This window comes from Erpetoichthys calabaricus, chromosome 2, assembly GCF_900747795.2.
Source record: "Erpetoichthys calabaricus chromosome 2, fErpCal1.3, whole genome shotgun sequence".
Lineage (NCBI taxonomy): Eukaryota > Metazoa > Chordata > Cladistia > Polypteriformes > Polypteridae > Erpetoichthys > Erpetoichthys calabaricus.
In genome coordinates, this window is record NC_041395.2 from 281,493,896 (window position 1) to 281,509,470 (window position 15,575).

The 15,575-nt window shown below is 38.1% G+C and overlaps 1 protein-coding gene across 1 annotated transcript in view; it reads left to right on the forward strand.

The window, feature by feature from the left end:
• Positions 1 to 1,164: 1,164 nt before the first annotated feature.
• The window catches only part of antxr1c (ANTXR cell adhesion molecule 1c), a 174,897-nt gene continuing 160,486 nt past the window's right edge, over positions 1,165 to 15,575 (forward strand). The window contains 1 exon segment of the mRNA XM_028795639.2: positions 1,165 to 1,560. Within this exon segment, the coding sequence (XP_028651472.1) occupies positions 1,409 to 1,560 (152 nt within the window). The 5' untranslated portion in view covers positions 1,165 to 1,408.

Consider the following 15,575-nt stretch of genomic DNA (forward strand, 5'->3'; position numbering starts at 1 on the left):
GGATAATGGTTGGATTTTAAAGCATAATAATGGTCATTAAATATATTATTTATTACACTTCTCAGATATATTGCAATAATAATCGTAATTAAGGACTCTGTGGAAACCTTTGTAGAGTTCGTGGGTTTTCTCCATGTCTACTTGACGGTTTTCTTAGAGTTTTCGGGGTTTCTTATACCACCTGCCGAAAAAGTACGTGTTAGGTTAATAGCAGGTTCTAAATCGGTCCCTTATCAGTTACTGAGGATGCCTGATGTTATGTACATAGTGTTAATGGATCTACTTTTTGTGGGGTATGTATACTGTTAACCATTATGTGTGCGTATGTGTACTGATATGAATTCTCTTGTGAATACAAGTTACAATAAAAAGAAAAACATTGAAAGCGGTTACCTCACAGCGTTTCTCTATTTTATATAAGGTAGAATGTAGACACAGCACGTGACTGATATCCCGGCCAGGGTTAGTTCCAGACAGTATACGTCTAAGCTGTGACCCCCAGCAACCCGTTGATAAATTTTGTGAGTCTGAAATTGAATGGATAAAGAATCAAAGGACTCTGTAAGTAGCATGCAAGTAACATAAATATCGACTAGAGTGCTTCCTGTATGGAGTTTTTTTTTTTTTTTTTTTAACATTTAGATATTGTCTTTTTTATTTTTTATACTTGCTGTGTGCAAATTATCAACTGCTTGTTTTGGAACGCGTGCTTTCAGAATGACTGCCATCCATCCAAGGAAGGTCATGCCTTGCTCCAGATGCTCACAGAATTGGCTCCGGCTACTTTGCTGCTCGTTCTGTGCTGGAAAAAATGAGAGTTTAGAAAATAAATAAAGATGTTGGCTGCTGCTTGCTTACATTATTTTTTTCGTTTAGGATTTGGCACAGTGCATGGTGGTGGTAGACGTTCCTTAGTTTTCTTATTTGTTGTTTGCTTTTAGATATTAATTATATTGGTTAAGATCATCTGAAAATGAGAGTTTAACTGCGCTCCGTGTTAAAATTCTGCGTACGGATGTCAAAGCATTCCCGATTAAAGTCTGCATACCAAGCCATATGCCCAAACCAAAGTGAGCAGGATTATTTATTATCTGTTGCTTATGCGCACCCAGAATTTGGGAGTTTTTATTTTTTTTCTCCGGAAAAGGGAAGTAGTTTCCTCTTTCTGCAGAAGAGGCATGATGCCTCGCTTTCTTCTTCCAGCCTTGAGTGTCTCATAAGTGGGATAAAGAAAGCGTCACGTACAGCGGTGTGAAGCTGACGTTTACAGCTAGACACACGGGGAGGGTAAAAAATTAAATAAATAAATAAAGCCGCCCTCAGCTTAAGCTTTTCGGAGATGACGAGAAAAACCACTGAACTGCGCCGCTGTGCTTTTGGGGGGCTCTGAACTGTCTGGAAAATAAAAATGGCGAGCTTTCGGAGTAGCGTGCCTCTCGCCCTGACTCTGGCAGGGATCGTGATGTTCTCGCTTTGCGTGGCACGGGCGGACATCGTGGAAGAAGGCAAGGAAGAGCGGTCTTGCCAAGGGATCTTCGACCTGTACTTCGTCTTGGACAAGTAAGCCTCTGTCATATTTACTGCCATTTATTTACTCTTCACTGCTCGTGGTCTTGGAGCCACCGGGGCTGGGCGGATCGTTGGCTTCAACTTTGGTGGAGAAACTACAAAGTGAATTTATTGCGATACGTTCTGTTGTTGTTGTTTTTATTAACGTGCGTTAAAGAATGCAAACTTGATTGTTCGGGGCTTATTCCAGCTGGCGCTTTGTGTGTCCCGTAATTGTTATCTGTATGCGTAGGAGAATGAGCAGTAAAGCGCAGAAGACCGTCAAAAAGTGCCAAGAAAAGCAGAGAAAGGAGTCCGCATCTATTGTTTTAGGGTTACTTAGATAAAGTCTTCGTGTCAGCATGTTTTCTTTGTTTGCCTGCTGAAAAGGATGCGTTGTGCTTTCTACTGTAGTGACTCAAGGAATCTAGCGCAACCCCCACGGCGACAAAGCAGGAGAGACGGATTGGATTTCACTGGGATGCCGCAGCTGCTCCAGCTGTGTGCCTAGCGAATCGGGGCGAGCAGCAGCGTATTTGCGAGAGGGCAGCGCGTTACACAAGAGATTCCGCTTTTTATTTCTTTATCGCCGCTATTTTTGCATAATTAGTTTGCAGCTTTAGGTAGGTTTAGGTTCTCAATTGATTTGTCTTCTGCGTGAGGCATAAGGTCCCGCTTTGTGAATTAGAGGATGGCTTCCACCAAACCATGGCGGTGAAGTGAAGTAAACGGACTGCAAAAAAGGGTGGATTGTTATTATTATTTGTCTACACCTAAGGCTGACAACACAGTGCTAGTGTTTGTTACCGAGTTAGGTGCTCTCAATGGGTATTAAAAAGATCAAAGAAACTTTTATTGCGGCTGACCTCCGGTTTGAAGTTTATGTTCATATATTTATACGTAGTGGGTAAGACCACTGCAGATTTTTTGCTGATGTTTAAAAACAAGCTGACCGAGCGTCTTGGAATTTTTTTGGGGTTTCCTTTTCACATTATTTGTGGTCAGCTTCATTCTGTCGGTGACTTTGTTGAGAAAGAAAATTTAGAATAGGTATAGGAAGTGCTTCCTTTCTTAAAAAAGAAGAAGAAAAAAAAAACCAGCTGGAAGGTATGAAAATCAATAAACGTCCTCTCACGTATTCTAAAATATGTCATTACACACTTTTTCATATCTAATCACATATTTCATTGTCACCTAGAATCATTCTAAAACTCTTTTAAGCACTCATGTGCCAGGTTTCTGTCATATTATCCATCCGTGTTTTAAGCCTGCTTCTTCCTGCTTATTCTGGCAAAAATGGTCTCTTGGATGGGAAGCCAGTCCCTTGCAGGACACACTCACACAAGGCCAGTTTAGAGTTACTATTTAGTCTAACACCATCCGTTTTGGACTGTGGGAGGAAGCCACAGTCTTGAGAGAAAAAGGCAAGCATGCACAGAGAAAACATGCTAACTTAACAGAGAAGGAAGCCCCAGCTGGGATTTGAACCAGTGGTCCAGGAAATGTAACATGGCAACAATGCTGGCTGAGCTCACTTGTGGTAGCACATATTACATTTCTGAAAAGGAATGCTCGTCTCAGAGATTTATAGAGCTGGGACATACTCAGAAAGAGATACAGTAGAGAGAGAGAGACAGACAGACCCAAATCAACTTATTTTGGGGTTTGCTCTGTAGCTTTGCTGTTCTTTTCATTTTCCTTCCCAAGATATTTGTTGAGCTTAACTGTGCTCTTACAAGATGGTTATTAATGAGATAGTTTGGACTATGGCCAAAAGATCAAAGGATATTCAACACTGTAAATTTTAGTTGTGTGATTAGCTGTACAGTTAAACATCCACACACTGTTTCTTTTATATCTAACATTTTCTTTGTCTCACAATGAAAAAAGAAGTGGAAAAACTGTCATTTTCATTTCTGCTTGAATTATACAGCAATGCAATTGAAAGTCAGTGAAATGTTGACATTATTAAAGTAAACATACCTGTATAAAATAGTAGTAAGTACTTAAATTATTTTTATGATAAAAGATTCATTACTTATTTCTGATGGGCTAACTAGTCAGCCAAATTCCTAGATTTGCTTTTCAGATGCTTCATTATCTGGCTAGTGGCTGCTAATAGGTACAATGCTTTACTTCTGAGGAATATGATCTTGAACAAATGCATATGTACTACAGTGTTCACATTTACTAAAATGGCAGGGCAGTGTGACTTTATGGTGCTGAACTGCAGATGATGACTTTGCTAAGTTCCGTTCCCATTGCTGGCTGACTGTGTGACTATCCACTGGTACAGTAAACTGGCCCATTGTAAGTGATACATTCTGCAATGGGGTGGTGTGTCTTATTCTGATCTGGTTCCTGCTTTGCTCAGTTGGCCGTCAGGCAGGATATTTTCCAGTTTACAGCAGCTCAGTCCTGGAAATCCTGTTAGGTAAGAACAGATGTAAACAGTTGTGCAACTGAGTCAATTTAGATAAAAGCTACAGCTCCATAAATAAATGTAAATGTGCTGCCCAAGACTTTCAGGTCAAAATGTTTATTGACCTTCAAGCATACCACTGTATGTCAAGCTGTAGCAGTTAGACTACACTGTTTTGGTTGTGTTGTCAGCTGTACTTAATTATAAAACCCTTTAAAATGTATTCTTTCATTTTAGCATACAATAGCAATCGATTTTACAAATAAGTAGTATTATACTGTATGCAATATTATGTTTATGAGAATTAAACTTAACTTTTTTTTTTGTCCATTTTCTCCTGACTCACTGGTACAAGAATACCCCCACAAATACCATTTGATGCATCTTGATGTTTAGTTACACAAGATGTTGATCTTTTTGGGATTCCTTCCTATTTTTGACCATCTACACCCAAAAATCCCTCCTCTTCAGGCCATTTTTGGTCTGTATTTTGTAAAGGAAATTATTCCTTTATGATAAAGAGTAATAATTGAAGAGTTATGCTGAAAAGTTGAATTCAGCAAAAATAATCAGAACAACTTGAAGCTGTGCCTGCCATGAAAACTGACCCCAGGGGTTCACCCCCTACTGGAAAATGATCAGTCAAATTTACTCCTTTTCACAAAACATAGAAAAGATAAGTTTGGTAATATAGGCAGGTGGAGAGTCATTTTATGCTATTTTCAAGGCTGTTGATCACGAATATGATAATATCTTTGATATTATCAAAGGGTCTTAGCCCTCTAAGTGCCAATCCAAGATGGTTAAACCATAATAAATTTCAAACACAAGCATGTGGGGAATTGTTTTAGAATATTTCAAGGTCAGTGATTACAAGTATGTCTACTTTTGATTTTTGATCCCTTGCTAGGGATCTCATTCACTATGGACCTCAATTAGAGGGTGAAAGTTGACAAATTTCTGTGACAAACAAGAATTCTTAGACTTTACACATTTAAACCGATGGAAACATTTTAATATTTCAATATGTTCTACTTTGTTATATAATTCTACCTCATGAAGAAAATCATTACATTTCTTATGAACACCCCCAAATTAGGGTGGCTTATACTAATTCAGAATTTTTTATTATTAAAATAATTTTTGAGCCACAACTCTCACCAAGAAAAGTGATTCTGGAAGATAAAGTGAGATGATAATTATTGTAACTTTCATCTGAACTAACATGACATTACTATCATAAAGTGTACAAAACCACTAGGTTTTTGGGCACTATTACTCTTGGAAATCAACTTTATAAATTTAGATAGCACTGAAGGAACGTCTTGGTATTTATTCAGCTTAAGTGGTTCATGCTGAAAATGTATCAATTATCCTGTGTCCTTCAGATAAATGTCAGAAGGCGCTGCATATTTCAGAATCAGAATATCAGAATGAGAATATCTTTATTGTCATTGTAACAAATACAATAGTATTAGGTGCAGTCCCTGCAGTGTCAAAATATAAATAAATATAATTACAAAAGGATAAGAAAGGATAAAAATAAATAAGGTAGAACACAAACTTTCAACATAAGACCTTAATTGCACATGAACACTATTGCACAAGATGGCATCTATTGCACAGCTTCATTGGAGGTGATTAGGTGGCATTCAGTGCCCTAATAGCAACAGGGTAGTAACTGTTATTCAGTCTATTAGTCTTTGTTTTGATGCTCCTATATATTTTGCCTGATGGCAACAGTTGGAACATGTCATGAGCGGGGTGTGAGGAGTCTTTTAAGATATTTTCTGCTTTCCTGAGGCAGCGAGAGCTGTGCAGTTCATCCAGAGAGGGTAAAGAGCAGCTGATGATCTGCTGGGCAGTCTTCATGATCAGCTGAAGTGTTTTCCTCTGCGCTGAATCCCACACTCAGGGACAGTAGCACAGGATACTCTCGATAGAGCAGCGATAGAAGGACACCAGCAGTTTTTGAGAGATGTTATTTTTCCTGAGGACTCTCAGGTAATAAAGCCTCTGCTGAGCCTTCTTCACCAGCTCAGCTGTGTTCAAACCCCAGGACAGGTCTTCCATGATGTAGACTCCCAGGAAGCGGAAGTCTGACTCCCTCTCCACAGGGTCCCCTCTGATGTAGAGTGGTATGATGTCCGTTTTCAGGCTTGAGGCGTCCTGTTAACACTAAGCTTGCATTTTCTTCATGCTTGTATTGCTTTTATGTAGTTTTGCAGGTTTGCAGAGAGACTCGTCTTTTTGAATTCTCAGGTTTTACGTACTATGACACAATGGGAAAAAAAAGACGGAAATTGCAGCTGAAGTCATCGTAACAGGAAAGCCATTTGTACAAAACCAGCTCAGTCAGACAACATGCCATTGGCCGTCCATAAAAGAGGCAAGCTTGCAATACTTTGGAAATGCGAAATTGCACTGGAAAGTTGCAACAGAGTCATGTAATTTGTCATGCTGTGCAATTTCTAGTCGCATATTCTGACATCTTCTGGTGACAAGATCAGCAATTGTGGTTCGCAAGTCTGACATATCCTTTGTCGTGCACCATTGGCTTTAGTTTATTATATCAGCAGATAGATGGACTTCTTTTATCAATAATAGGCTTTTTTTCTCTTTTTGGTCCTGAATTCTTCTGTCTTTCATCTTTTTCTTTGTATTGTCTAACTTCCATTCTCTGCTATCAAGGCTTTACACAACCATTGATTTTTCTTCACATTTATGACTCAGTTCTGTTTTGAATAAAGCTAAAATAACAAGACTATAAAGTAGTTAAAGCTTAATTATTGACAACTTCCCAAAATAAAATTTTAAATTAATTTATTTACATGGTAAAATTATATCCAATAATCCATCAGTAAATTAGAGCACAGGTTCAAGGGAGTGCAGTTTAATAAAGTTATCATTCATAATTCTGGTCTCAGATGCACATCATTACATTCCTTTTATAGACAGCTTATAAGCTGTCTTTTCGCCAGTGACAGATCTGTTGAAAATGGACAGCAGTAGAACTTGATAACAGAGTATGAAATATAGCATTTCTACCTGAAAGTTAGTTTTAAAGCATGGAATGTTCTCTGTTCCTCCTCCCCATTTAAAAACACACATGCTGATTCCTGACACGTTTCATTGTGGCTGGGGGTGAATATCATACACTGTGAGTATTTGACAGTAATCGAATGAAAGGCTACATTTGTGGAACACACTACAGCATCTGTAAGGTAAGAGAAAGAAAGCAATAGTGAAACACAAGTTTATCAGTTTGCTTTTTGTCATTCAAAATTTACCACCTGTCCAAGATTCAAAGTATTATAACATCACAGATATGTGTAAATAATATTAATGCACCAACATCCTGAATTATTAAATGAGTATGCACAAAAAAAAAAACTTGTTGCATGGAGTAAGTTTAGTTTTAAAAGAATCACTTCTATTCACAACACAAAACCAACTTTTCAATCTTAATAACATTACTAAGTGCTGTGAAGAACCAGCCTCGACACACAAAAAGGTTTGGGGCAGCCACCCGTATATTGTCCCTGGCTGCAAAAGTTTATGAAAATTGGCACTGATGTGCATAAGTTGGAGTTCCAGACTGAACTGAATTGAACTAAAGGCCTTTAAAGGAAGTGATGTCATTAAGTTTAGACACGGAAGTGACGTCATTCTTGAGGACCAGAACCAGAAGTGACGTCATTCTTGAGGACCGGAACCAGAAGTGACGTCATTCTTGAGGGCCAGAACCGGAAGTGACATCTTTCTTGGGGCCGGAACTGGAATTGGCATTGTCGAGGTTGAATCAGGCAGAATTTCCCATTTTTGGTCTGCAGAAATAACAGATTTAATGTACCCTGCCACCCCTTGGCCTGGCGTTGAATTGCCTTCATTTGGTCCATTCATCTTCCTCCTAAGGACACATGTGTGATAGTGCTTTTTCCCTTTAATTAAGGAGTAAACCATGGTGTTCATGAGGTGATTACAAAGGTGCCCTACTACTACAACTTAGGCGCTGTGTCTTACTTTGGTAAAATCTGCTATTGATATGACAGCAGTCTCCACTCAGAGAGACACACTGATGTGCATGATGTCCTATAGGAGAAGGTTTTCAGCATTTTTATACATAAGCATAATGAGAAAGCACAATATATTTCTTTATTTATTGAGGCTAATGTAATTGGCCCCACTATGAGTCTGTAGGGATAGTCAAGGGAGTTCTGATTATACAAGTTAGGGATTGGGCAGTTGAGGTGAAAATTATTTGTTAATAACAGAATATATGAAGGTGTTTAAAAATTACTAAAACCCTTGTAATTATTCTGCTGAGATAGACCTCATCTTCCTAGAACCCTATAATTGGATTCATCCAGAAGATTAGATAAATAAAACTAAACATTAGAGAACAACGTCTTTAAGGTATGTCATATAACACACTGTATTTATAGATGATGTAACAGTTACATTCAGTAGACACAACAGACATTCACTGGTAAGTTCTTTTAGTTCATCTCCATTCATTCCTACGTCCAGCATTTTCTTGAACCTTGCAGTGGCTTTTGCAGTTAATACCATGACAATATCAGAGATTTCATGACAATATTATAAATCATGTACATTCTAAAGATCTGTAGCAGTACACAGACTAACAGGCTGTAGCATTTGTTCAGCGTCAGATAATGAGTGGGAATTTAGACTAATATCTTGTTTTTTCCTGCACAATTAATCAGATCCTAGGATATGTTGCTAGGTCAGGTCAAGAAAATAAAAACAGCCAAAATATCTTGAACTTTAATCACTATTAAAATATACACAAGGAAATGATATGCTTTAAAATGATAAACACAATAAAAAATAAATTATGCAAAAATGTCAGCTGAGCCCTCCTAGATGTTGATTCCAGCATTTTTTAATAGCAGGATAAATTTAAGTTTATAGAGAAAACCTTGTTGTAGATTTAGCAAATGTCTTCTGAAACCCTGTGTAACAATTGATTTTAAGCCTGAAGACGGGTTCAAGGCATCCTCTAAGCATTACAGATATAGTGGTTATGTTTCCCATATATAGTATTTGTTATCACTGATTACTTATGTAGCTGAATGACTGTTATCTTTGAAGTATTTACATGAAAAAGCAAAATGATCATTATCGTCTAATTGTCAAATGTATCATCTTGTTAACTATAGTATATGGAAAGCTGTTTAGCAGCAAATTAAGTTGATTAGTGGCTCTAAATTGGCCCCATCCAGAGTTGTTTCCTGCCTTACACCAGATACCAGATCCCATTCCCATGACCCTAAATTTCAGGTACTCAAAGTGAATGGCAGAAATGGGTAGGCACCCCTTTTATAAATCAAACTGAAATAATTTCTGTATCATGACTGCTGTCCATCTGATGTTTCTGGTAATCACAGTCGCATCAAAACAGTACTCTTTTAAGCAAGTGACTTTAGTTATTCATTTTCCAAATCTGATTAGTCCGATACAAGGCCAAATGTTGCTTTGGCTGTGCTGTATTAGCTCCAAATCAGTACCCAGAGAAAATTGCACCCACTTGGGAAATATATGCCAGCTGCATGCAGGAGGTCATTAGGGTGGGATCTGATGCCAAAATTCTGGACATGGGAAATGCTGTATGTGGCAGCTGCATGCAGGAGGTCATTGGAGTGGAATCTAAACCCCAAATCCAGGACAGGTGATGCAACAAAGGTAACCATTTCATTAGGACACATTAGGAATCTTTCAGATGGAAGGGAGAATTCAAATGCAACAATTGCAGTTTCTGACACGAGTAACTGGAAAGGTTATCCACGTACTAATGATCCATTCACAGAATAATTTTAAAGATGTAACAAAATGTTTGTGTTTATTTGAACAACCACACAAGAAAGGAATTCACAAATGAGAGAATGTATGTAAAGTAAACAGCTGTCAAAACAAAGCGCTGCTGCCACGCTGGGCCTATCTGCATGTGTTTTGACCTCATTCCACCAGTGAAGTCTTACTCTTGTCCACCTAGTGACATTAAAACATCTTGCCTCTTCAAAAAACACAATCCTGGGCTTTATTCCAGGTAGTGATGTTTCCTCCATTCTCTCTTACCAACTCCAAACATAACATATGCCAACCAAAGCTAGCTTTGAACCTCTTGCAGTCAATGCCTCTCAACTCCTTCACAGGTCAGAGAGGCCTCAGTTATACTACAGAGACTCAAGACTATAACCCCTTTCTTAACAGTTCATGACATTTCTGAAACTCTAAGGCTACATCCATACTACCACATTTTCATTTAAGAGCAGAGTTTTCACATCATTTACCAAAGGATCCCAATCCATACTAAAAAACTGGAAAAAGCATATAACATATACCTGCCTACACTGGGCAAGAGCACATCGGCGGCAAACTCTGAGAAACTCTGTGAAAACTTCAAAGCCTTGGAAGTTCTTTAAGGACCTGCAGTGAATTGCTGCTGTGTCACGTCAATCTGCTAATTGCAGTTGAAAGTAACAGTCTTCAGAACTGGCGGCAGTCGTCTTGTCATTAAATGAAAACACAGCAAATGTTAAAGTGACACTAAAAAAGTAAAGCGTTTAGTTCTATGTTCATTCATGAGATGATCATAAGAAGTCAATGGCAATCAGAGCACATTTTGTACCAAACAACATTTATAAAAGTAACTCATTATAGGAAATAAATAAATATGTGTGTGAGTGTCTATATCTTCACTTCATTACACCATGCTCTTCATTGTCCTGCAATCTACTTCATTAAGTGCCTTGTCACAGATGGCCAGGGGCCCTGCCCGGCTCAGATGCCAATATTGTGGAAGGACCCGTGGAGAGAGAGAGCGAGGCTTGGGCATTGTCTCCCCTGGGGCGCTAGAGGATTCCCACAGGGCACGCTGGGAGATGAAGTTCGCTGTAGCCCTATTCAGTTCCATGGGTGACTTGAGGGGGAGCTGCGGAAGCTGCAGAGTCCTACTTTGGATTTTCACCACACCTTAGAGTGATTCCAGACCTTGCTAATGAGCTACCTGGAACAGTCCCAGGTGCAGCTTAAAAAGAGTTTCCAGGTGCCAGAGTCAAGTGGAAGGGAGATGAAGCTTGCAGGGAGGAGTGGAGGTGGAAGGAGAGAGAGAGAGAAAGAGATGAAAAGAAAAATGTGTGTGCTGAAGCTGTGTCCTGCGTCTGTCTGTGTCGGGTTTGGGGAGCTGTGCGACTTCTGCAGACCAAAGCTTTCATATTAATTTTGATGCGGAATGAACACCTCCTTACTGAACAGATTAAGTTTAAGCAATAAACATTGACTACAGACACTCAACTGAGTTATTTACAATCTGATTTTCATGGGGCTGTGAATTTTTCACTACAGTGGTAGCGCCGCTCACCCTGGGAGATTTATTGCAAAACTATAGCTGCCAGTAAATATTTAGCCTTTTTACGCATGTATATAGGATTCAGACTTTACAAAATGCAATTTAGATGCATTCAGGTAACCAGCACAACAAACTCCTTGTAAAGAAATTCTGTTGTGCCCGCTATATTTGAAAATGTTTTTATCTTCAGTGTAGGGTGACCAGTCCATAAATGAGATGTAATGAGCACAATCAGGGAAAGGACCATGAAATAAGCATGAACCAATCAGAGCGGAATTATCATTTTTGGAAAACTCTGTTCTCGCTTGTCCACACCACACCAGTAGAGCATTTTTAAAAGTCTTCGTTTTTAGGGGTCAAAAACAATGGGGTGATGTGGACAAAAGGCGAAAACATAGAAAAATGTGTGTATTTTTAAAATGAAAACGTGGTAGTGTGGATGGGGCCTAAACCTTCAATTGCTCTTAGGAGGCTGGACCTCCTGTGTCAGCTGCTTATTCCCTAAACAGAGATATGTGATCCCTCACCTCTACTTGTAATGTTGTTGCCTTTCTGTTAGGAAAGTGTTGGCCTCTTGTCAGTCGCCCACAAGGTTGCTCTGGTTTGAAAAACAAATTGTAGTTTCCCTGACTAGTGCTGCCATTGCTATCCTGGAGGTCTTTCAACCTCTTATCAGCCAACCCTTAGCATTCTTTGTATAATGAGAGAAGTAGAGCTTTCTCCCAGACAAGTGCTACTGCCCTTTTACCCTTCTGGGGCTCCAACATGTGTGTAGACCTTACCACTCCCTAGAGGCCCCTGCCCTCTCATACTGGCATGTCATGTAGATCTTTTTTAATGGTGCCTCTCTCTCTCTCTCTCTCTCTTGTGTCTTTGACAGCTGGAGACCACTTGGTACACAGGTACTGGAAAAATGTTTTTTACATCATGCATCGAGAGAAAATACAGTTTATAAACCAAAAAAATTGGCAAATGTCAAGAAAATGCAACTGGTGATTTGAATAATGTAAATATTACGGTGGAGTAAATTTTTTGTGGGGTGAGACTGTGGTTACCACTGCTGCCTCAAATCACTGGACATCTCCATCATCTTAACCATTATATGCAGACCGTGAAGGTAGAGTGGTAGATATATAAGACATTGTCCTTCTTTCCAGTATTAGTGAAACAACTGGCAAGGGCAAGGTAACAAAGGGGTAAGACTGGCTAGAAGTAATACATTTTGAGAAAGTGGTTAGTGTGGGTATGTTTACCAGTCTGGTCGCTGTCACTGTAGAGTTTGGATAATCTGTGCATGTCTGTGTGAGTTTAACATTTACATGTATTTGCTTAGTAGACACATATATCCAAACCAACTTACAACAAAGGTCAACATTATCAAGTAAACTTCAGTGTGAATTCCAGGGGACTGTCTGGGAACAAGTTTTACAGGACATGGTTACAAAACTGATCACCGCAAGTGAAGCACTTATAAAAAATACAAGTTACTTATAATTCCTAGGTTACAAAACCTAAACAAGGTAGTCTTCAAATGCTTCTTAAAGACACTGAGGGAGTCAGAACGTAGAATGGAGGTGGGCAGCTCATTCCATTATCCAGGAGCTACACATGAAAAAAGTGTGCACTGCACTGAGTCTGTTTATCTCCAGCTACTGCAGTACACCCCACTAGATTATGTTCAGCCTTGAGAATTAGTTTGCTCTGTGATGGATTAGAGGCCATCTAGTGCTGATTTATGCCTTGAGCTCAGTGCTGCCAGGATGGACTTTGCTCCACATAATCCTGTGCCGGTATTGGAATATGCAGATTGAAATAATACTGTATGTGAATAAATTAATTCTGATATAATTTTTATTGGCATGTTTCCATGAATGGGTTAAATTGGGCATTTGATGTTCAGTGGATGTCATAAAGGTGTATACTGTAATGCAGTGTACCTCTGGATAGGTTCTAAGTGTTTATCTCAAGCAATAAGCAACCCATCTTGGAGTTAGAAAACAGATAGCAAGGCTCACTGACAGAAAAAAATATATAAAAAAGGATTAAAGAAATAAAATGAATCATTGAAGCCCCAAACTGATCATTTCCTGTATGTTTGTATACTAGAAATCATAGATTTTGTGGAGCAGGGTATACAGTGGTGCTATTGATATAATTGCAATGTATCAGGATAAAGCTAACCATTTCTCAAGTAGTAAATATGTTATTTAAAACATTTTAGAAGATCTATACTATAAAGATGGACTTTATGGAGCTGTTAAATGCTTATATTTAAAACACACAGCATGGAATGTATGGTATATAAAATAAATTGGACGCTTTAAGAGAAGGGTTTTGCAAATATAAATAAAAGAAAATATAGCAGTGAGCTACTGGCCTATTTTTGAAAGGAGCCAAAGCCAAAAGTCTCATTTGGTATAGCTGGATTAATCCAGGATGGTCAATCTGTACTCTGTGGTAATATTTCTATATAAAAGCTACACACTAAATGATCTAGAATGTAAGAAATCATAATGCTGTAGCATTTCTGTATATTAGATGATAATTTGTTTCTTGTCTTTGTATACATCATCTAGTGTCTCTTGCATCCTTTGGCTTGTATAGAGAAGTCTCATTGAAAGCTGTCAGGTTTTGATTATCGCTCAGCCAGTATCCCATCTTCTTTGGCACCTTCAGTTTTCTTTATTGGTACCCCTTGACCTTATTGGCTTGTTTAGTTTAAATAAGGGGCGTGGCACAGATACCGTAGCACAGATACTTTGCTTGGTTCTGTATGTTTGTTTGTATTCACATTACTTTGTTTGATTTTTTGGTGTACTTGATGGTTGAAGTTATTATTGCTGGTTTGGTCTTAATGCTACTCTATCCAACCATCCATCCATTTTCTAAACTTGCTTCATCTTGAGCAGGGTCATGGGAGGTGTCTTATGATATTGTTTTTGTAAATTTAAGATTTAGAAATCACTGAGTATTGTTCTAAGTGTTTCCTGGCTTTTTGAACAATATCTCTTTCATCTTTATGGGATTATTATTGTTCCTTTTTTTCATATAAATGATTATTGTTTATCTGTTCCTGTCCCTCGTTGGTTTGTTTAATTATAATTCCTAGGTTACAAAACCTAAACCTAAACCTACTATTTATTATATTATTACCCTATAAATATATATTATATCTATTTATTGATATTTTGCTTTTGAAAAGGGATGTTATAGTTTTGGCCACCTGATTAAAATTAATTATAACAAAAATAAATTTACAGTAGATGCTACTGCCTGTAAAGTGATTCATCGGTTACATTTAGGAAGACTCAGTTTAAGCAATTTTATTAATCTTTTCATCCATTCACCTCAGATTAATCTCCTTAACCTGGCGACAGTTGCAGTTTTTTAAATATAGTACATGTATACTGCAGACAAAAACTGCAGAAAATTTAAATGTAAAATATCATTATATTTACATAATCAAAGAAGCCTGAATGTTACATTTTTCTGCTGCTTTTACTTGTTTAATCAGCTTTCCAAATGCTAGCAATCTGGCAGCTGTACAAGACACTTACATAATCTTCAGACTACCCATTACTAATGCCATAATCAGTTTTAAATGGCCTGAAATGAACAGTGAGTCAGTCTAACAGTTAAAATGGAGAAGAAGAGCTGGGCTAAATATTCTTACAGCATATATTGGTTAGCTTGTAAATGTGCACCAATAATGAAACATTTTCTGGTTTTATCATCTCTGTAGCACTGCAAGATTTGAAAAGTCTCCTTCTGTTTTAATACCATTTTAGTGTAGTTAAATCATCTAATAAAAACAGGAATATTTTAAGTTCTGAGAAAAAAGCCATATGCTGCTATTATGCTTTACATTTTGATTTATCATGACTAGGCATGTTTAGAATATATAAATAATAGAAAATATCCATCCATCCATTATCCAACCCGCTATATCCTATCTACAGGGTCACGGGGGCCTGGTGGAGCCAAACCCAGCCAACACAGGGCACAAGGCAGGAAACAAACCCCGGGCAGGGTGCCAGTCCACTGCAGAATAGAAAATATAAATCAAATATTCAATCTAGTGTTTAATGTGTCAGATCTATTATGATAAATAAACATAACCTGAGACTGTGGAATTAATAATTCAGAAAAAATGAAAGACATAAAACTGAAATCTATAAAAAAAAAGGTTAGTGTGTTCATTATGGATCATTAGTTAAACACTCTGGTAGCAAA